General features: G+C 40.2%; 1 protein-coding gene across 1 annotated transcript in view; it reads left to right on the top strand.

Annotated features, from left to right (window-relative positions):
* The window catches only part of RYR2 (ryanodine receptor 2), a 756803-nt gene that overhangs the window by 588520 nt on the left and 144335 nt on the right, over positions 1-23948 (top strand). The window contains exons 61-66 of the mRNA XM_047824653.1: positions 866-930; positions 3192-3313; positions 9891-9940; positions 20553-20613; positions 21833-22071; positions 23731-23812. Coding sequence (XP_047680609.1) covers positions 866-930; positions 3192-3313; positions 9891-9940; positions 20553-20613; positions 21833-22071; positions 23731-23812 — 619 coding nt within the window. The remainder of the gene's footprint in view (positions 1-865; positions 931-3191; positions 3314-9890; positions 9941-20552; positions 20614-21832; positions 22072-23730; positions 23813-23948) is intronic.

Below are 23948 nucleotides of genomic sequence, written 5' to 3'. Positions count from 1 at the left end.
GCAAAAGAACTTTTTTCAAGCAACAGTCAGTTTGCTTCTTACACAATAAGAAATCCCTGCTTACAAATGTTACTAAAACTGTATATCCAGTTGTGGATATATTTTGCTCTCCCGTGTGTCTGCATATCATCCTGGTTATTAGAGTTGATGTCACCTCCTGTGGATGTGTGAAGGAGGCACAGAAGGGCCACTTCAAAGCCCAGTGCATTCGGTCGATCAGTTCTTAACCTTTTGAGCCATGGGGAAAACTCGGGTGTCTTTGCTTTGCTCATGGAAATTATCTTGTGACATAAGTGAACTTCTTTACTCCTGAGCAGAATGTTAATTTGCCAACCGAATATTACGGTCGTGGTCCTCCCGCTCATCCCAGGCTGGCTTCCTGCAATTTTTCACTTGGCATATTAATATTGTAACTTCTAGTCCCAGCAAGAAGCAACTATTTTTATTAGAGGCTCACCAATCTAACAATCTAACCAATTTTTGTTTACTGAGTTTATACTCACTGTTGTCATCTCTGGCGAGCTTCTTTCTTACTGAAAGAAGATGCGGGGTTTTTATGTGACTCTATTCCACTTTTCCCGCTACGTGTCAAGAAGCTTGTAAAGCTACGCCAGCGTGTGTGTAGGCTGTCCTCGATAGATTTTTTTATTACGATTTGGGTACTTTTGAAAATCCCTTGTAAAAAATTGTCATACTGCTGAATGAAGTTAGCCTTGATATTTCGGATGGGTTTCTATGTTCGCTTTCCTGGGATGACACGTTCAGCGATGTTACAGTGATGTGTTCTACATGTTGCTTTTTGGGTGGAAGCTCTTGTAATGTTTCAAGTAAACAAAACATGTTCAACAACTCTTCATTTCTACAGATGGTGGCAGCAGAAGCAAGGCGGAACATTTTCCTTACGAGCAAGAAATCAAGTTCTTTGCTAAAGTACAGTATACACTCCATCTTGTTTTTCACTCCCTGTGTTTGTCGACCGAATATACCCTTTAGATCTTTGCCTCTTTACGGAGCGTACTGGTCTACCAGTGTGAGTTCTACTACAAGTAAATATTTTGTGGCACAGGAATAAGTGCATGAGTCATGTAGGATGAATTTGCGCCTAGAATACCCGGTCTTATTTTCACTCCCTGCTCTTCCTGCCGTAATTCACAAATCACTTCAATCTGTAGGAATCAAAGTTCTCCTTGCTGGGCTTTATCAAATGACAAAGAGGAAAAATAATCTACTTCTTCAGTTTGGTTGTTAGGATTTAAAAATGTACGAGCATTTCTTTTATAAAGGGGAAAAGAATTCATTTATAAATTATAAATTCAGGAAGTTGTACATGATAAGAAGCTTTACTGTGTAAGCTTTATTGTGGGACTCGCGTCCTACTGTTTACAGCAGAGGAAGCTGAGGATCAGAGAGGGTGAATTGTTTATATGTAAAGTCTACCCAAATAGCGCTCTTCATTCCATTTAAGACGAATTTATCAAGAGTTTGCCCTAGGCCATGAACATTCATGACTTCCTTTCAGCCAGACTCCCTGTCTCCAGTCAGGAGACAAAGTGTTGCAGATTCTCCTCATTGGGTCCATTCACTGGCATAGCATGTGCTGCGTGTGTCCAGTCTCTGTCAGGGGTTAGACTACGCCCCGGGGATTCCTGTCGCGAAGACAGAATATGCCCTTGGGAAGCGTTCCTGTTCATACGATGTTGCACTTAGCCTGAGGACGTAATGCTTTCTGTCAATTTATTTTCGAAGTCCTTGCATTTGCTGGTTCCTAGAGATCATTTGCAAAATGGCTTGTTGTTTTGATTGATTCATGTTTGGCCTCTTTTATATGTTTTCAGATTTGTGCCCTTTACTGTAAGGGAGATTTCTCTCGTCTTTTCTTTCCACTCAGTATAGCACTCAAAATCCGTATCAAGCATCCCAAGTTTATCCTGGGATGCGTATTGTTAGTTATCTATCATACTGCATTGTAATCCCCCCCCCCTTGATAGCCAATTATTACAAATGCTGTATCCATGGCCTCTAATCATACATTTAAAATACATTCTTGTATTGCCCTGTGTACCCCTAGTGATTTTGTTTGCAGACGCCTAATGTGGTTTAATTTCCTCTGAGTCTGTAATCCATTCATTCACATATTTATTGAGTAGCTATTATGTGCCAATCAAAATCCAGGCAATGTCACAAGTTTCAAGGAAGATCACAAAAAATTTGTATGTTGCTGTTATATATAAATATGCCATATACCACATTGTAGGAAAAATGTAGTTAGACAGACTTGAGTCTAAATACTGATAATGCCAGTTATTTTTTTTTTCATTTATTTATTTAACAAATATTTATCTAGCGCTTGCTGTAGGTCCCATAAAGTCCTAAGTACTGGTGACCCAGGGGTAAACAAAGCAGAGCAAAGAGTTGTTCTAGAAGCCAGGAGAGCACAGTAATGGGAAACAGACCCAGAAATGTGTATTGTTCTTGTGTATTTTATCGACTCTTATGGAGAAAGACTAATTCAGAATCACACGTATTAAATGCAAAATTGCAAATGATGTTCTAAGACCAGAGAATATGGGGATTTTACCTAGTTGAGGAGATCAGTGGACAGTTATCTGATGAAGCACTGAGCTGAGGTCTGCAGGAAGAGTGGAGTGGACGGGTTACGGGGTGTGGGAAGAGCATTTCAGACATAGGGAATGGCATGTGCAGAGCCTTGTGATGTGAGCACACAGGGCAAAGAAGAGGAATTCGCCAAAGGGCAGCAGGATTAGCATGCGGGAAAGGCCAGGCGGCTCTGAGAGAGGCCAGGTGAGAACACTGTGGAGGTAGGTAAGCAGCAGTGTGACTTTGAGTAGGTCACTCACTTTCTGCACCTCAGTTTAATACCTGTAAAACGGATGATGACGCTTGCCACACAGAGTAGTTACTAGGAGCAGTGAATTGACAGTGTGGAGTTGCAGTTCTCACACACACACACGCACGCACGTGTGCACACACACACACCCTCCAACCCTCCCCCCCCCCCCCCCCCCCCGGGACTAGAGATAGCAGGGTAAGATTTGAGAGAGGCATACTCTAAAATCGTGCCAACTGGCAGGGCTATGGATACTGGGGGACCTGCTGCAGGTGGACGGAAGTCTGGCTGCCCCAGAGTCTCCGTCCACCATGTAGATCTGTTTTCTTTTCCTTTCTTTCAGGTTGTGCTTCCTTTAATTGATCAGTATTTCAAAAACCATCGTTTATACTTCTTATCTGCAGCAAGCAGACCCCTCTGTTCTGGAGGACATGCGTCAAACAAGGAGAAAGAAATGGTGACGAGGTAAAGAGCTACACAAAATAAAGACTGTTGTTGAGCGAAGTGTATTTGCATTTGAGGAAGAGCATCTGGGGACCTTGAGGTGGGAGCATGCAGTGTCTACCTGGCTTCCCTGACCCTTGGCCCCTTGGGATCAAACACGGAGGAGGATGCTCTCTACAAGTTAATACGTGTGTTCTAAACGTTGAGTTTTCTTCCATTTTGCTGCTAAATATCATGCTGAATAGAAGGAATAAGACCCCCATCACAGAATCCACAGAGTCATCACCACATTAGTATTTGTGATAAATGGTGCTTTTTCTAAATTTTTTTTTTAACGTTTATTCATTCTTGCTAGAGAGAGAGCGCGAGTAGGGGAGGGGCAGAGAGAGGGAGACACAGAATCCGAAGCAGGCTCCAGGCTCTGAGCTGTCAGCACAGAGCCCCATGTGGGGCTCAAACCCACGGAACCATGAAATCACGACCTAAGCCGAAATCAGACACTTAACCAACTGAGCCACCCAGGTGCCCCAATAAATGGTGCTTTTAACATTACTTCCTCTAAGATTTCTGAGTCTACTATATTTGCCACAATTTTGAAAAATAAAGGAGTTTTTCTGGAGGGCAAAATCCCATTTACAGAAATCAAATTTTTCAACGTTTGTGTGTAAATAATGACCTATCTTGGAAGAAAATGATGTAAAAATATGTACCTTTCTGAAGATTTGCACCACTCAAGTTGGCAATTTAGCAATGCTTTCTCATTTCTGTTTAAACCCAAGTATTCCTCATAGATTTATTTGTGATTCTGCTGGGTATTTCAAGTCTGATTTTTCAAAATATGCCAAAATTTAGTACATATGTGATCGATTACAGAGCAAATCTATTTCTGTATTATCAAATTACACAGGAGTCCATACCAAGCTTCTAGATTGTATTTGAAAGAAGTTTCTATAAAAATGAGTAACCGAGATAAAGCAGGCTACAAGCTTTCCTTGGACTTGACTTTAATGATATGAGATGTCATGTGATGTAAGATTGCAACCGCGTTAAAAACGGCCCCAAACTTCTTCAAATAATAGTCTTCCTGTGAAGTTGTTATAACTGATTATAGTTAAAGTAACAGAGAATCCATCCAGTGACGCACTTTGTTTCCACCACCTTTGTTACCAGAAAAAAGGGGGTGAGGGGCTACTTTCCAAGGTATGAATCTCCTCCTGACTTTGGAGTGGTCTTCTTTCCGCTTTCCCTGGGAAAGAGAGGTCCGGCTCTCTGCATTTCACTAGTGCCCTAATCGCTTCACAGGCCCACCATCCCCTGTGGCTAGAAAATGCCAAGGCATCAAGTTACCTTTCAATCCCAGAGAGCCCAGGCTATTGCAGTCTCCTCACCCCCACCCCCTTCCCCCATCAGAGTAGGATTTTGTAACAGCAGCTTTGTTCCCAGAGTTGGGAACTTGGGTATCAGTCAATTATGTAAACCAAGAGAAATACAATCAAAGAATATAGGAAAGAATACAAATAAAAGTATGCAAATTCTATTCTCCGCCCCCCCCCCCCATCATGTTTGTATCTCCATTCCATTTTCATTCTTACTCTGAGAGCTGTTCACTGACCACAGAGGTAACTAATTTTCCTTTGCCCACTGCCCCTCATAGAAGAAATTGGAAGAGCATCGCTATTCTGTGCGAGCCTCAGTTGATGTGGTTTGGGGGCCTGAGACGCCCCCTCTTTATTAACGCCTCACCAGAAGGTTTTCTGTAATTTCATCTTCAGATTTTCTCCACCTCAGGCAACAAGGACCGGCACATTTTATTTCTCCCGTTACCGTTTCCAAAAGAGAAAAATGGTCTCACATTCCAACATATAAGAATGAGATGCACACTGATAGAAGTACCTTATTTCATCACAGCCCTTGAGTACCAAACATAGGTAGATTTTAGCCTCAGAAAAATTCTGGGACGAAAAATGAATAAAGTTAATGATAAAGAAATTACGGCACATGGAAAATGCTGTCTGGCCATTAACATGATGGATGCAAATATGTCACATCTTAGGACAATGGTTATTTAAAAAGTAAAAAATATATATATATTTATTTAAATAATATGGATCAAGATCTTTAAAAAAAACCTCTAAATTTGGATGTGTAGAAGAATATTGGTAGGGAAGAAACTTGATTTTAATAGTTGTTTCCCTTGGGTAGCATAGTAGAGGTGCTTTTCTTACCATTTTTATATATTTTTAAAGTGGAAAAAGTCTTACTTTTCTGATCATAAATCTATGTCTTAAAACAACCCAAATCACCGTCACACTAACAAAAACCAACTACAAATTTTTAGACATGTTACAATGGGATCACTGAAGTTTTATAAATGTGATTTCTTACCACTTCAGTTAAATATTACTTTGGCAGGGAAAATAGGTTAAAAAGAAAAAAGGATCAAATACAAAGAAAAAAACCCCACTGTCCCTGCTACTGTGAATAAGAAGTCATGCCTTCACACCCATGTCGAACACTGCAGGAGTAGTTTTAATTCGTATTTAACAGTTGCATGTAGCAGTACGGCATGGGTCTAAATTAACCTCCACATTTGAGAATGGGTTGTCGCCATTAGATGTTTGGATACTTCTTGGCACTAGAAATCATATGGCGAGCATGTACTGTGTCTAAAGTCAGCACCATCATGTCTGTGGAAAAGAGTAAGGTGTGCTCTCTGCTCTCTGTGAGCGTAGCTGGCACTACCTGAGTATGTGGGTAAAAATATAATTCTAGTAGAAGAAAGCCATGCAGTGCTGTGGGATTCAAGGACAAGGAAGACCACATTGGGTGGGTATGGACAGGCTAGAGATATACAGAAGACACGATAATTCAGAATTGACTGTCAAGAATCTGTAGGTTGTAGATTAAGAAGGGGGACTATTTTCTACGTGTCGATAACGTATAGAGTGTAGAACATAGCAATTTAGGGTAAGTGTGGGTGACATAGATTCATTTGATAGAACCCTGTCATTGATATTAACTGCTGGAACGAGGCACCTTCTTCCTTTTTTCTTTTCAATTTTTATAATTAATCTTTTTTACTTAATTCCTGAGCCCTATGAAGCCATTGGGATAAAGGGCAGTCTGGCCACAAAAGTGGGATTGAGAAGTGTGAGCTTGCTAAGAGGCCATGACAGCAATGCAGGCTGTCGTGAGGGAAGGGCTACCTTAAAGAGGTGGTTCTCCCCACAGATCCATTCAGCACGTGTTTCTGAATGCCCGCCATGCCGTGTATAAGGTGCTGTCCCAGGACTGAGGATGATACACACACACACATGACGATGCAGTCCCAATTAAGTGCACTTAAAAGTGCATCTGAGTACCTGCATACATGTAGCGCTAACCACTTAACAACTTGTGACGAGTGCAATGGAAACATATATGAAGTACTGGGAATACGGAGGAGATGTACGTGGAGAGAGGGGTTGGATGTGGGAAGCACGGACGAGAGAACATCACAGACCTTGGCAGTGGGTCATATGGCAGGCCCCCACGGTGCTGGAGTTTCAGTGCTGAGTGGTTGGAACAATATTGCTGGCAACGGTAAAAAAAAGAAATGACGGAGACCTGGTTTTGAGAAGAAGGGGTTCAGTTTGGTTAGGTAATTACTGAAGCATGGCAGGTTATTCAGCCGGAAATGGCATATTTGGAGATTATCTGTACCCATGTTATGCTCACAGTTCTGGAAGCAGATGAAGGGAGAGTAGACAGAGAAGCAAAAAGGTCTGAATTCCAAACCTTAGAGACTCATTACATCTGAAGGGTTTTCAGAAATGGTTCTTTGAAGAACACTGAGGATGATTTATTAGAGAAGAAGGGGAAACATATCGCCGTAAAACAGAACTGAGAGTTTCCCAGATTGAAGTAGTCAGTGATGCCAAGTACCATAGGCAGCTTTCCAGGACCGAGATTGAAAAAGTATTATTTGATTTACTGATCAGCAAGCACCGAGAATTTCTAGGGAGTGTTTCTGTAGAGCAGTGAGACATCAAAGCCAAGGAATTGTAGGTGCGTTATGAATTCTTTTTCTTAATTATTTTACTGTTTACTTTTGAGAGAGAGTGTGTGCATGTGTGAGCAAGCGAGCGTGGTGGGGCAGAGAGAGACGGAGACACAGAATCCAAAGCAGGCTCCAGGCTCTGAGTGATCAGCGCAGAGCAGAACCCGATACAGGGCTCGAACTCACAGACCCTGAGATCATGACCTGAGCCAAAGTTGGATGCTTGACCCACTGAGCCACCCAGGCGCCCCAATGAATTATAATTTCTTAAGAATGTTAGTAATGGAGGGATATACATACAGAAAGAGAAGACAGTATTATGGAGAATATTTTTAGAGAAACTATAGGCCAAAGCTTATAGTAATAAAACCTTATAGTTGATATACAAACTCCACTCTAAAAGTGGATGATAGCACAGGAAGAGAAATAGATACAGTTTGTCCTTTGTGAGAACCTGGTTTTCTACATATCTACATATTTCTATTTCTACATATCGGCTACTGATTAGGAACAACCAAAGTTAAGAAGCATTGCTATCTTAAGAAGTCATTTTTTTTCAAACAGGTTCTCAGACATTCACTATAATCCAACAGAATCGGACACAGAATAATGCTGTGTTTTTCATCCCAGGAAAATGTCCTAGGTCTGGATGAATTGGGTTCAAACATGATCCTAGCATTACAAATTCAACATCATCTCAGAATGTTTCACACTGATACGACAGAGTCTCAGTTGGTAAGAAGTAAAACGAGATCACTTAAAACAGGTTCATAAACATACAGGGATCCAAAATACGTACGACTCTGACAAGCGCTCAGTCTCTAGAGATGGAGACAGATGGTCGTTGAATTAGCATAAGGCTCAGTGGGTCAGAGCACCTGGAGAACGTTGCCTATTTTATTATCTCTTTTTTTGTTTACATTATAACACAGAGACAGTGCAGCTCAGGAGGCTAATATCTCATTTTAAATATAATATCTGCTTGAATAGATCATTGTTTTAAAAACTTTTAGCACTGCTAGGAGACGACTCAAGACCTCAAATTCCCTGAGAGATTTGCCGATGCTTGTTCTCTCAGAAAAGCTGTACGATACCCTTTATAGTTATTTTTCATTAATACATTATTCTGCATTGTTACAGAAATGAGAGATGATAGCCAAAACTTACTGTTAAAAAAGTCAGTGTCACAGACGTGATTCTCCGTCTCCTTTCTCCAGTCCTGCCGTGAGCTCGTGACTCCATTTTTTTTCCATGGCATCGTCCATATCCCCAGTCTTGGGGAGGGCATGTCTACACACTGTGTTTATGGGAGAGCTTTGCGAGACAGAATGGGGCACTCAGGATCTAGCTGGGACAGTCAAGCTGGGTGTGGGTGGTGCGGTACACATGGGTCATCAAGGCTAGAGCTTCCATCAAGTTCTGGCTACGCAGAGCCTCTATCTGAGAGCTCAGAAGTGTTTGGGTAGATGTGAAAATAGTATCATTTGCAATATGGAAGGTTACATGTCATGGTAGAGATTTGCACATGACCCCTAGGAGAGGCTGGAAGGAACCCTTTCAGCTTGGACTGGGAGTGGTGAAGGAGCACTGGATGTTAGCAAAGGCTTGTTGGAGTAGACATGTCTGTTGCTGAATCCTGAGGGATGGATAGAAGGGAGTATAGCAGGGAAGGGAGTGAAGGGTATTCCTGAGAAGACCTGGAAGGAGCCCGCCAGACTGCAGCCTGGGGACAAGCTGGGACAATGGCAGGTCTTTCCCAGGTTCTGATGTGAGAGTTAGTACATATATCAGTGCTGTCCTGCTGAATGCAGGCCACCCTTATTTGGGATCTCCCACTGCCGATCCCCAGGAACACAGTGGCTCCGAAACTCGCTCTGGAGGAGATAAGAAATAGGCTTACGTCAAGCATTAGAATGAAGAGCCCTTGAACTTACTGCATCTGCAACATTTTTCTGAGTGATTATCAGTTGTTCAAATTCTATCTCTACCTCACTGTGTTCAAATTCACTGGATGCTTTGGTGTATACGGAAGGGGTATGCTCACGGTTGGAAAGAAGGAAAGTTCAAATGATAAACATACTAAACCTTAAAGTGACATTTCATGCCCCAAGTGCCATACTTCTGATTTTAAATAATAATGCATAACAACAACAAAAATTCTAGAATTTCAGTGGTGCATTTGGGCAGATAAAATTTTAAGCGTTTTCCTTGTGCTATTTGAGTAGTCATATTCTTAAGGGGTTCATATAGATTGCTTTTATATTAATTAGCTTTGCTTTCAAATTTTTTTTGGTTTCTTTACTTATAATATGTGCTTTTTTAACCATGTTTGTTAAAGATATGCACTCAAAGATTCTTTCTTTAATACCTCTACTCCACATTCTGCTCAGAAAATTGATTCTTTCTGCGTGACATCATGTTGCTTTTTTCCTGCTCATATATCAGCTGTTTATTTTTCTTTTTTCTTCTTTTTTTTTAATTGTATTTTAATTTCTCCCTGTCTTTTCTATCTTCCCTCCCCCTTCCCCCCTTTCTCTTTTGTTTTTCTTTTGTCTTCAGCCTATTCTGCAAACTTGGAGTTCTTGTCAGGCATAGGATTTCACTATTTGGTAAGGAGACCCTTGCAACCAATACTAGCATGGCCATCACTTGGTTTTCTTTGCCAATTTTGCACTGTGTTGTGTGCTGCTATGTTGCATGAATGCATGTTTGCATGGCTGCATGCATGGTTGTCATAGGCCAAGATAAGGTCCTCGAGGTCATTTGTAAGTAGCATTCTCTATGGTGAAATTGAAGACTGTAACTTTTTTATGCTGGTCCAAAGCACATTTGAAAATCAAAAGGTTATATTATGAAAGAGAAAATGAATGGACATGGCGGCTTCTGCCATCTTTTGTTTCGGAGGGGTGAAGTGCAACTGGGCCCTTGAATTCATTTGTCTGTTTCTGATAGATTAAAGAATGAGCTGTCATAAGTCAGAAAAAAATTTTTAACTGCACTTCTTCTTCTTCTTCTTTTTTTTTTTTTTAATGCTCTTGACTACAGATTTGCATGTTGACTGCATTCCAGACATTGGAGCTTCATGGTAGAGGCAGTGAGGCAAGGACCTCACGTGGCAGAAGTGACTTTTCTAGCATCACCCACCCCATAGTTAGCTTTTGTTTGTGTCTGAGAATTCGCGTGACTGAAGTCCACACACCGTGCACCTGCTTTTGGACAGCCATGCAGGGCGGTCACCCACATGCCACAGATTCTCCTTGCCGTGGGGCTTTAGGACTCCAGAGCAGCTGGCAGAATTTGTGTTTTCATTTCCTGCATCTGCTTTTGTAAAGCACGAAAGCAAACTTTAGCTCTGTGCACTGTCGGTTTTGAGACAGTGTTGGGGTGATTTTAGTAATGAAATATTTAGTGTACTGATACAGATGTAAGTTCAGTTCCATTCACAGGAAACGCTAAGGGTTAAGTCATTTCTATATAAGACACAGTGAATATTTTTTAAAGTTTATTATTTATTTTGAAAGAGAGAGAGAGAGAGAGAGAGAGAGAGAGAGAGAATCCCAAGCAGGGTCTGCACAGTCAACACAAAGCCCAACGCAGGGCTCAAACTTAGGAATCGTGAGATCATGACCCAAGCTGAAACTAAGAGTCAGACGCCTAACCAACTGAGCCTCCCAGGCGCCCCTGTATTTCATTTAAATTGCCTGAGTTTTTGCATTCCTATTTAAGTTGTGCCACATCATTGGGCAAAATCTCTTCAAAGTAATTTCTAGTTGACTGATTTTTGTTTGACTTTTCCTCGACATAGAAAAATTTGTATGAACATTGTGCAGACAGAATTGTTAGAAACTCTTCAACTTTCTCGTAATAACAGTGGATTCAAGTGTCCTCCATTTGTGTTCCGAGAGTGCTGTCTTATTCTGTATCGCTCTGATGGGGACCCCTTTTCTCAAGAGCAGTGTTTGCATTCTTACTGATGAGCATGGTAATATTTCTGTTGTGCTGTTTCTAAGTTCTTACTGTAAATTCTTGGCTTCTTAGTTTATATTTCACTATAATTTCTTTTAAAAATTTTCTGAGGTGTTCCATATATGGAGCAAAGTACACAAATCTTGAAGACAGCTTGATGATACAGTTTGTTGAAATTTTCCATCCACGCATACATGTCCGTTTGCTCAGATCAAGACATAAAACATTTCCAGCACCCCAGAAGCCTCCCTTGTGCCATTTCCGGTTTATAACCTCTGCAAAGGCACTACATATAGACTTCTTTTACTGTGGATAAATTTTGCCTGTTCTTTAACCTCCTGTGTTTCTTAAGGGACTAGTAATTGAAGATAAATGCATTGATGAAACTTGTACTACCTCTCCATGGAGACAAGCCAGACTTTAACATTCATACCATCCCTACATGATGCTGATACTCCATTTAGGCATTGCATTTTAAATCCTGTAGCCTTTAAATACTATTATTTTTATTTTTAACAGGAATTTACTGGAGAGCTACTTTACCTCAAAAGCGTACTTGTGTGTGTCTTCTTTATATTATTCTAGCATCTCTTGTTTTCAGGGTTTCAAATTTGTTTTGGCATTTGCCTATACAATAATACGAACTTCAGGAGGCCTTTGTTAATCAAACATTTTCTAATACAGTCTTGTCAAGTTATTAGAATCTTTAAGTCTTATCCATATCACGTTTACACATGACAGTTACAACCTGGCTTTAGACTCTAGTAGGTTGTCCCAGAAAAATAGTGGGCTTCAAATCGGAAAACCTAGATATAAATGCTTTATTTGTAACTAGACCAGCTGAATGATTTGGATGAGAGACTTGATTTCTCTGAACCTTTGTTTTTGTTTTTGTTTTTCCATTTAAAAAGAAAAAATTAACGTTTGTTTATTTTTGAGACAGAGACAGAGCGTGAGCAGGGGAGGGGCAGAGACAGAGGGAGACACAGAATCTGAAACAGGCTCCAGGCTCTGAGCTGTCAGCACAGAGCCCGACGCGGGGCTCAAACCCACAAACTGTGAGATCTTGACCTAAGCCAAAGTCAGCTGCTTAACCAACTGAGCCACCCAGGCACCCCATGTTTTTCCATTTTTAAACTGGGTCACAATAAATACTAATCTTAGAGATCAGTTGCGCATAGCTGATCGAATATAAGATAATGAACATTGAAGGATTATGTAAACTGCAGTCTTAACAGCTTTCAAACCTAAGGGATTCCTAGGGGAACCTAGAGGACTTAGCTCTTTAAAGTACATGCATAATTAAGCCTTTATAATTTACCCATTTCCAGAATGAAGTCGAAGTGGTATATCAACGATTTATTTTTGATATATCCGTTCTGCCATTGTGGATTTCCCTAAAGAGAGAGACCTAATGTACACACACACACACACACACACACACACACACACACACACAAATACATACATAGTGGTCCTTTATAGTCATATTATCTGTGATTTTTTCCTTTCTCCCTTCTCTAACATACCATTTTTTTTCCAAATTCTGATAGACAATACACTGATGATCAAAGTGGTTTTTACTGTACTGCTTTAAATTTACAAACTGTTTATGACTTAAGCTAAGGACAGATTAAGACAGTTAAAAGTTGAGGTTGACAAAGGAATGCCCGGGCTTTGTGTCTTAGGAGCAATGACCAGAAGTAAAGATTTAGAAAGACACACCCTCAACATGTCAGGAAGGTGCGATTGGAGACACAAGGGGAATATTCATACCAAGAGACAAAATATTCGTCGTGGTGGTAGTAATTGTGGTGAGTTCAGGATCTGATGAGTAAGGGACTCTTTATTCCAAGCTGGCTGCCAAATTAAATTCTTGTTATGCTTCCAGACTTCATCTGTAGTTGAAGGACTTTTCTGATTAATTGAAGATTCCCCACATTTGGACTTCTATATTTGTGTATGTCTTTTATCGACTTAAAAATGCATTCTCTACATTGAGGCACACTATTTAAGAACTAAAGAGACCATCAGTACAAAACGTTTTATGCTTCATATATTTTTTTGAGGCATTTAAACCGTTTCATTTTATATTTGAAAAAGCTAAGTCTTTTAAAAGCAGAAACAGGCCCTATTCCCCACAGAACAGTAGTTCTGATGAATCCATTAGAATGCTTTATGGAAAAATATAACAGTGAAGAAATTAGTATCTTCATTATACATATATATATAGAGACCTATATATATATATAGGCTTCCTGTTTGAATTCTGACATCCTCGTTAGTGATTATAAGTTGGTGTACTCTTGTATTTAAGAAAATTGGTTAGGACATGGACGGGACCCAGGCAAGTTGAGAAGTGATGGGAATCCCATTTGCCGTTTTCAAGGATCCATTGGCAACTAATGAAATATTGCTTTTTAATCCCACCATTTTTGCTCACTTTTGCTAAGTGGAAATTCCGATTACAAATGCCAACGATGGTAGAAAATACATAAGCCCTCCTGCTACAGCCTGTTTAAGCCTTTTGGTCAGTTGGAAAGGAAGCAGAATCTGGTAACTAAGCCTCCAACAGGGACAGCCGTGGTGCCACAGGTGTATGCAAATCAGGACTTCATAAGGGCTTTATTTTTATATGTGAAATAAATAATAATAAAATATAATCTAATGCCTTAATAGCATTCATTTGATGCATTCATTCAATATTTATTTTTAACTTTTATTAAAAATTTTTTTAATGTTTAATTATTTTTGAGAGAGACAGGGACAGAGAATGAGCAGGGGAGGGGCAGAGAGAGGGAGACACAGAATCGGAAACAGGCTCCAGGCTCTGACAGCTCAGAGCCTGACGCGGGGCTCGAGCTCATGAACCAGGAGATCACGACCTGAGCCGAAGTCAGACACTTAACTGACCGAGCCCCGCCAGGCACTCCATCAATCAACATTTATTGTGCTCTGCTGTGTGGGGTCATCCTTTCAGGGTGTGAGAATAGGAAAATGAAGATTTCTGCACTTCTCCACTGTGACCATCGGAGGCCGGTCGAGGCATCGGTCATCTGTCCTCTTGGAACAAACTGACCATTCTCCCTGAATCCCCTCTTGCTCTTCCAGAGTGTTCTCCACAGCAGTTGGATCTTCCCACAATCCTGTCTTTCCTATCACTCTCCTGCAGGTTCAGTGGCTTCCCTTTTCTTGAGAAGAAAATTTCTGAATCTGGCCACATTAGTGTTTCATAGACTATCCCCTAAGTACCCCTCCATCCACCTTCCCTGCCATGTTCTGGCCTGCTGTCTATGCTTCAGCTTAAGTGGCCTTCTCTCTGCTTCTTCAAAGTACCATATCCCTTTCTGTGCAGGGTCTTTCCACCTGCTGTAATTGCCTACTAGAATGGGGTCCCCAGACATAAGTCTCCTCTCCAGTCCTTCACACTCAGTGGAGTAAACTGCACACCTCACCCTTCAGATTTCAACCCAAATATTACATACTCTGTCAGGAAAACCTTCCCCAACCTCCCTGATTTTAGTCCCTCCCCCTACTCTTAGAACATTCTGTTCACTCGAGTACCTGTCCTCCATGATGTCCCCAGAGTCACGTCCCTGTCTGGCACAAATCTCTCGGCTCACTGAGGGCTTGTTGTATCTGAAGCCTGGCACATAGTAGGTCTTTTATCCATGTCAGGTGACTGAAGGAATGAACCAACTAGATCTTGCCTTTAGGAAGCCTACATTCCAAAAGAGAAGAGCAGACGCTTAGAACAAAGAGATAAGGGCTCTTGATTTGGAATTTTCTTACATTCAGAATAACTGAAATTGTACCTTTTTTTTTTGGCTTATGAGATGATCAAGAAAAATGTATCCAATTATCCCACATTTCATTAGAATCACATATATATATATTTTTATTTCTTAAGGTGTCCAAGAAACCACTTAGGGCACTTACACTGAAGAGGAAGTAACGCATAATTAATGACTATTCAAACAAGATCATTAAACCCAGCCAACCGTGATCCTTTCACCTAGAGGAACTATATGAGAAGGCACAAAATAGTTATCATTCGAAGGCCTTTTCTACTTTCACACTTTCTGATAAATTGTTCACGTATTAGTGAGATAGCAGATTGTCCAGAGAGCTGGAGAGTTTCCTAATCTGATAGCAGAGACATTTTTGGGAATGCCTGGAATCAAGCAAACACTCCAAAATTGAGCATAGTACTCCAGAATTTCTTCTGGTTTGTCCTCAGTGACCCTAGAACCCAACGTGGCACGTCTTTAATTTGACTCCAGTATTAGCCGCAGGGATATTAAATAGGGTAAGTATTGCCACATATTTATTTTTTTTTTAATTTTTTTTTAACGTTTATTTATTTTTGAGACAGAGAGAGACAGAGCATGAATGGGGGAGGGTCAGAGAGAGAGGGAGACACAGAATCTGAAACAGGCTCCAGGCTCCGAGCGGTCAGCACAGAGCCCGTCGCGGGGCTCGAACTCACAGACTGCGAGATCGTGACTTGAGCCGAGGTCGGCCACTTAACCGACTGAGCCACCCAGGCGCCCCAGTATTGTCACATATTTAAAAGAAGCAGTAGTTCTTGTTAAAATGTTGGGTTTTCTCCCCCCAGGAAGAGATGCCTGATTTAAACTGCCGTGTAAATCTTAATGTTATGTTTGCAGAGTTTCAGTAGTAAAGTGATACAGTAGATTCTACCAGTTGGTATCTCTCCCTGATTAACAAATTAATGTGTTAAATTTACGTTGACCCATCTGTTATCTCCCCACCCCCAAAATCCATTCGTGTTTAAAATGAGGGCTGCTATCTTGTATCAGGAGATATTAGAAAACTAGTACATGTACGTATTATCCCTAAGAAGGTTCAGATCGTGCTTGTGTTTAATGGGACACATAATGAAAGGAAAATTACTTAAAGCACTCAGGGTCTCTGAGGATAGTGCATATCTGAAAATTGGACATGTCATTATGCTGGGAATTTAATAGTTCACTTATGTGCAATGTGCTGCTTTTGCTGAGTATTGTTGAAATCACTAAAATATTGTTAAGGTCTTTCCCTAGAGTAACAGTTCTGTTGTTTCATGACAGTATACATAGCAAAGGCAAGAGTTTCCTGGATTTAACTTGTTTTATGAGCTATGTAAAAAATAACGCATTTCTTGTGAAGAAATAGGTGAGAAACGACAGAATTAGAGACCTATCATGAAAATAGTATCAGAAAATAGTATTAGAGTGATAACAGATATTTCTTTCCTTTGAACATACCACTTTGAGAGAATGTACTTACTTCGGGGTAAATAAATAGAATATGTAATTATCTAAAATATATTTTCAGTTTAACTAAAACTTCTCACTAGGTTAAAGTTTCAATAATTTTATTCTGTTCAGTGTCACAGACTTTGGAAGTAATGAAGTTATTGGCCCTTTTCAATCTCTTTTTATCCCCTCTTAATTTTGAGAGAAATTTGTGCTTCTAGCATAGTTTTATTTCACATTATTAATGAGGATTCTGCCAAGATTAATCGTTTCTTCAAAGGAGCGAACGCAATGGGGTATTGTGTCAAGAGCCATGGGAGACAAGTGAGGATGAAGAAAAAAAATTAGAAAGTCTGTCACTGCTTTCCCAGTGACTCGAAACATCACATTACAGAACAGAAGCAGGACATCACACGTCAGATTTTGAATAACATTGAAAACTCGTGATTTACAGGAACCTTATATTAAAAACCACAAAACAAATTGAGATTAAGATACAAAAGGAATATTTTGACTCTAACGCCTTTTAACTTTGTTGTTTTTATTTAGAGAGTTGTCATGTTTTATGAGTTGGTACAATCATTGTAAAAACCAAACGCTTGCTGTCTCTTGCTGTCAGATTCAGGGATAGGTTATGATTTTAATTATGTACCTTTCATGCTTACGCACTGATGGGAACACACAACCTCAGAGACAAGTAGGCAACTAACTCATGGGTGTTTCCTTAAGTGTTGGTCAGTTATGTTTAAGACAAGGGAAGCAGTTTGGACCTTGAAAGAGCATAAGCTGGAAAGTATCAAACTTTTGGTTTTTATTCTAGTCCGAGTAGTGAAGAAATTACATGTAGTTAAATACATGAAAATACAATCATCGCTTTAGAATGTTATCATCTTACTCCACTGTCACTAGCCTTTCCTGTCCTTACCGATAGTGTGATTGGCATTTCTGGTGATGGCGATCCAGAGAGCCTTCAGAAGGGCGGGGTGCACGGGGTTCTTATATTATTTAAAGTTCTTGCTACATGCTTTATCTCTTCAAAACTAATCATAAGCTAGGCCGCTACCCCTGCTGGTAGAATTGATGCTTTTGCTTGGTCTGCCCAACAAGATGTTGAAGATTCAATTTGTACTTTTTCTACATTCCTTAGGGGCCTCCCCCTACCGTTTTTTTTTTTTTTTACACGGAGATGTTTCCATTCAGAGTTATACTGCATCTAATGTGGAGTATACCAAAATGTGACGATTCCCAGAGCTTATGGTGGGTTACTCTACAATCACAGAAATCTCCCATACGCCCTATGCATTTTCCTCTGACCCCCAGAACTTGTCTGGCCACTGGTACTAATTCCTATTCTTCACAGCCCACAAGATTTAACCGAATACCTGCTGTTTGCCGGACACTATTCTCGGGGCTGGCCTACACCAGGCAGAGAAATCCCGCCTCACGAGTTCATAATGAATGGAGGTTTACGATACCCCAGCCATTTCTTTGGAGAAGGCTCAAAGTACAAACACTGGTCCTCTATACGAGGAGACAGCAGACTGGAAGGGAAAGGGAAAAAGAGCTGAGTTTTAGGACAAAGAGTGAGGGGCCAGCCTCTCTGACTTGGGGCTAACTAATAACTTCCATTAGAGTCTCACACGTTGCCTTGTGTCCCCTCTCCCTCCTGGGCCTTCTCTTTCTCATTTTCTGGGCCGTCTCCTCCTTATCTTTCACACTTCCAAACATTGGAGGCCCTGAGACCTTTTTTTTCTTCTGTATTTATGCACATGCTGGCCAATTTCATTCAGGCCCATGATTTTTCAAAGTATCTGTATGCTTATGGGGCCCAAATGTGTAGCTCCAACCCAGCTGTGTTCTCTGCACTCCAGATGTGTGCACCGGCAGCCTATTCTGCTTCTCTACCTGACATTAATAGGCCCATCACGCTGAACCTACCTGAAGCAGATTGAGCTGCCCCCAGCTCCCTCATCCCGCTCCTGTCTTGTGCTCTCTCTACATCAGTAAATCTTACCACCGTTCACCCAATTGCTCATACAAGTGCTCACCCAATTTTGGAGTTGTCCCTGATTCCTATCCGTCTCATTTCACGTTCAGTCCATAAGCGAAGGCTTAAAATGAATTCTTAACTTCTTCACTGCTGGTATCCTAATGCAAATTCAGTGTCATTGACTGTAGCAGCTTCCTAACCACTTGCACTCTTGCCCTTCCAGAGTTTCACACAGTGTGAATTAGTCCTTTTAAAATAGAAACCAGAACCCTTCCTGTTCAAAACCTAAAGATATTTACTGTTGCACCTGAAAAAAAAAAAAAATCAGACTTCTTGCTCTAATTGCAAAACCTGGCCAGTCCCCTCCTCTCTACCTCATACCCCCCTTCTTTCCCCTGAATCTTGATCACACATCAGCCACCTTCACTGCCTTACGTGGAACACCAGCTTCATTTTCTGCCTCAGAGCCTTTGCACGTGCTGTTCCCTCTGCCTGGGCCCTTCTCCCAGATATAGGCATGATTTGTTCATTCAAATCTCTGCTCAAATGCCACCTTCTTAGAGCCTTGTGACCACTCACCTTATTACCCTACCCAGTTGCTCTTATCCCTATTCTCTGATATACGTATGTGTGTGTGTGTAACTATATATATATAGTTATATAATTAATATATATAAATATATAGTTTTTACTGTAGCCTGGTATTAGGTTCATATTGATTTTTTTCTTAATATTTTATTAACTGTGTCCTCCATTAAAATGCAAGTACCATGAGAACTCTGTTTCACTTATAACTGGAAGTTTCAGAATGCCTGGTATTTGACATGTATTTATTGAGTGAATGAATAATTAAATGAGTAATACTTCCATGGGCTGCAGTGAAAGCCCTACGAATCAATAGACAGGGACATAACAAATTCTGCCTTTCTGCTGATTTTGTCTTCATTATTACCAGAAATTCTGAGAATCAAAGCACGAGATGAATGGGACATTTTATCAAAGAACTCAGTCTAGCAATGAACAACTTAGTTTTCTTTTTTCTTATGTATATCATATCACTAAACTGTCTTATCCAGATTCTAAGGCAGTTGTTAATTTTCATATAAAGATTTTTTTTTTTTGCCAAAAGAATGTAACATACTCAAATGTTATTAAAAATGTACATATAGACCTCAGGACCCGGGAAATGACTCTATGTATTATAAATAGGGAACTATAAAATGAGGAAGCAATAATGGCAAGCTGTATTGTGAGTGGCCAAATTACTTTGTAACTTTGGATTCATCATTTTATTTATTTGCTATTACGTATCTTCATCACAAAGTCAAATAGGTACAGTAATTCATCATTGCTATTTCTGTACTTTCTGATAAAATACACAGTTAAAATGGGTGAATGTCATCTTTCAAGAAAAGCCATCCCCATTTCAAATATCTGAGAAGGGTAGGATTTAACCTCTTCAGCTTCTGATGCTTATTTACGTGATAGTTTGGTGGCTCGTTTTCACCGAAGGCCAAAAACACTTGGGCAAAATAATTCATCCTAATGCAGTTGAATGGAATAAGAAAGCAGAGACGCTTGGGTAATTGCAAAGGAATTCAATTTATTTATGGGACTTTTGGCCCATCTCGTTTCATAAAGGATATGAGCTGATTTTAAAAAGTTGCTACACATTATGACTTAGGAGGAAGATGAGCCAATATGGGGAGGTGAATATATTTGAAGAGTTCAGTTAAAACACTTCAGCCTGGCACAGTGCTTTGAATGCTTCTTGAGTATGTCAGCTGTTTGATGAAACATGCTTTATTGCTTTTCTACTTACATTTGCATAACCACTTTCGAGCAGAAAAACCGCATGATTTTGAACTTGATTATCAAAAAATCTTGTTAATTGAGTTACTGTCGGGTTGTACTGTTGACTAATTTTTGGTACACAAATATTACCAGAAGAGGTCGCTGAGAAATCCTCCGGGCAATTTATATAGCATTTTGTTTGCTCTTTAGGAAATGATGCCACATCAATTGTCAACTGTCTTCATATTTTGGGTCAGACTTTGGATGCAAGGTAAATGGATACGTTTTTGTCTAAGTGAGCATAGTAGTGCTACACTTAAAAGAATGTTAAGACATTCCTTGTCTCTTGATTTCAGTGTTTGGAATTGTAATAAACACTTGTGGGTGAAAACGTATTTTGTAAATTACTAATAAATGGCATTCTGTTATTTTTGTGATCATATATATATATATATATATCGTTATTTAAATTTCAAGCAATGTCTGTAGCAGCTAGGTATGTAACTGAAGGTTGAAGCGGGAATGTATCATGTCCAGTAAAGATGATGGTAAGCTGCAACTTCAGAGGTCTCAGTAGCTTCGAGGTGTGGTAACTTGTGTTCCACACTTGTGGTAACGTTTAGCTTTATAAGGACATGAGCTTTATTCTTATTTTACAGATGAGCGAAGTGAAGCTTAAGATTGCATAGTAAGTGTGGGAGTAGGCCAGTTCCCAAGTCCGTGTACTTTCTACTCTGCCCTCCCAGCCACAGGACTGGAAACCCAATCGTTTGCCTAAATACCAAATCCGTGTATCTCGCAGGATTGATTCAGCCTTTAAGTCATACATTTATTTCACGTATTATCCAGGATAGATCTAAATAAAAATTCCTCCTACAGAGAATATCCCATGATACTCTCGGGTTCTTTATCTTTGCCTTTAAAATTTTACTCGAGGTGTTTTGTATAATAAATGAAAAAAGTAGATGCTATTAGATCCCTTCATTTCCTACTAGAAATAGTGGCATTTGGGGGTCACTTCTGTACAAAGTTCAGCCTTTAGAGGCTCATTTAGCTCATGGCTATACTTCACTCCTAAGACATTTACATCATTTAATGACTTGGTGTAGCAGGGATTCAACGTTTCGTTCACAGCCGTTGCCTCAGAAACCGTTTCGGTTGTGTTGGATTTGGGGATTAGCTGGCTCAAAACCTGTGTTTTGCTCATTATGAAACAAATACTCAAAATTGCCAGAAAATACAGAGCATGAGCGCTGCCTCTTGATCTGGGCCCTCATTAAGTTGACGGTGAAGACATTTGGGAAAGGTTATGCATTCGCAGAGCAATATATTACTGTAAATTCAAGTACGTTGAAAAAGTTTATTGAGGGTGAATTAAAGTAATTGGCTGAGTGAAAGTCACGGATAAGTAACCAAAGTAGAAGCATGTGTTATTTCTATTCCACTTGGTCCTTTTGCAAGGTGTCTGTTCTCCCTTCTCTAATTGCTAGGACTGTCATGAAGACTGGCCTGGAGAGTGTTAAAAGTGCGCTCAGAACGTTTCTGGACAATGCGGCGGAGGATCTGGAGAAGACGATGGAGAATCTCAAGCAGGGCCAGTTCACGCACACCCGAAACCAACCCAAAGGTGTTACTCAGATTATCAATTATACCACGGTGGCTCTGTTGCCAATGCTGTCATCATTATTTGAGCATATTGGCCAGCATCAGTTCGGAGAAGATCTAATATGTATGTAAACCTATTACTTAGACTTTCACTATCTAATAGTACAATGAGAAATTGTAAAAGCCCCATCAAGCGCTGCTTATCCATTGAAATGCACTCTTTTTTTTTGCCCCCAGAACATTCGGTTGACATTTGAGTTACAGAAACCATTCTTAGAGAGGTAGATCACTGAATCACATGCGTTCACAGAAGGGACCAGGAAGGTAGTGGTGGTGGGCAGTCATTTCCACCTTGTTCAAGTGCAGGTTCCAAATTTTGCTGCTTCTCTGTTCCCTCTTTCCATGGAATTTTTCTAATGCAGTTTGATCACGGGATGTGCAACATTGTTTTCCAATTACGTCTGAGTCAGTGCACATTGTTCTACAAGCTGTAATTCTGACAAAGTCCGTGGCTAAACAATTGGCCTACTACAGTGGCTCACACGCTTTCTATTTGTAGGTTTTGGTCTGTTTTTATGGATTTAATCGGCTATTTTTGCATAGATTTCCATAATTGTTAAAAATATCCACAGAATGCTAATAGCAATGCGAAACACAATGATACGTGACCTGTCCCAATTTCCGACTCTCCTACTGATGTTGAGCGTGAGAGATGTAAGCCCTTGTTAAGTGGGTCTTAATGACATGCCTACTCAGACTCTCCACCTTGTAGGTCTCCCAGTGAAGTACGGCTGTGTGTGAAAACCACTGTGTTACTCAGTGGATAACACAGCCGCTATTTCGCGGCACATGTCCTTGAACCATTGTAGGAGCACTGCAGTGCAGTGTGGACACGGAACCAGGTCCGGAGGACAAGGATGATTTCTCCATTCATGTCATGGTACATTCTCCAGGAAATACTAGAAGAGTTGGGATTAGAAATCCCAGGTTCTTAGATTTTCTTCCTTGCCTTTTAAACATGCCTTATCGGATCATAGATCACCTATAAGGTTTTATTTTAGTTTCTGGCTTCTCTATAAGATTGGCTTCCCGATGCCTCGAATGTCAGGTCAAAAACAAGTAACTCACCACCTCCTCCAGCACTGTCATTATTGTTCACTTAGGTGTTAAAATCAAAGACACAGTCTTTATATACCTTCAAAACAGGAGACACAATCTGCCTGATGTTCCCAAATATTCTTGTGCTTAATTTTATTCTTGAAATCCTTTTTTCCTCCATCTACAGAAAAATTATTTTTAAAATGTTCCTGAGAATGTTCCGAATAATTATAGTCCATTCCATAGAATGCTTTCAGCTCCTTAAAGAAACAAATTTTGTTTGAGAAATAATTTTTTATTTCATTTTACATATGTGTTTGTTCTAATTTTGCTTTAAAAACAATTTTTTTTAATGTCTGTTTATTTTTGAGAGAGAGAGACACAGAGCATGAGCAGGGGTAGGGCAGAGACAGAGGGAGACACAGACTCGGAAGCAGGCCCCAGGCTCCAAGCTGTCAGCACAGAGCCCGACGTGGGGCTCAAACTCACGAACTGCGAGATCATGACCTGAGCTGAAGTCGGACATTTAACCGACTGAGCCAACCAGGCACCCCTAATTTTGATTTTTTTAAAAAATGCTAAAACATAAGTATGCCCTTAATATGGAATTTTGGTTTTATTCTAAAATTTCTTACGACAGTGTATAAATAACAAGTGTTTTTGTTCTGTTTTTATTTTTCCTTAGTGGAAGATGTACAGGTGTCATGTTATAGAATTCTGACTAGCTTATATGCTTTGGGAACCAGCAAAAGTATTTATGTGGAAAGGTAAGATTTTAAAACTAACTTTGTGTCAATATCTGTTTCCGGTGTTACAACCATTTATTTCAAGTCTTTGCTTTATCATTTTTTCCTTAGTTACACACTAAACAACGAGATCAACATCTTGAATTCCTTGGAAGTA

The sequence above is a fragment of the Prionailurus viverrinus genome, chromosome D2 (assembly GCF_022837055.1).
Source record: "Prionailurus viverrinus isolate Anna chromosome D2, UM_Priviv_1.0, whole genome shotgun sequence".
Lineage (NCBI taxonomy): Eukaryota > Metazoa > Chordata > Mammalia > Carnivora > Felidae > Prionailurus > Prionailurus viverrinus.
This window is presented reverse-complemented; position numbering and strand designations above follow the sequence as displayed.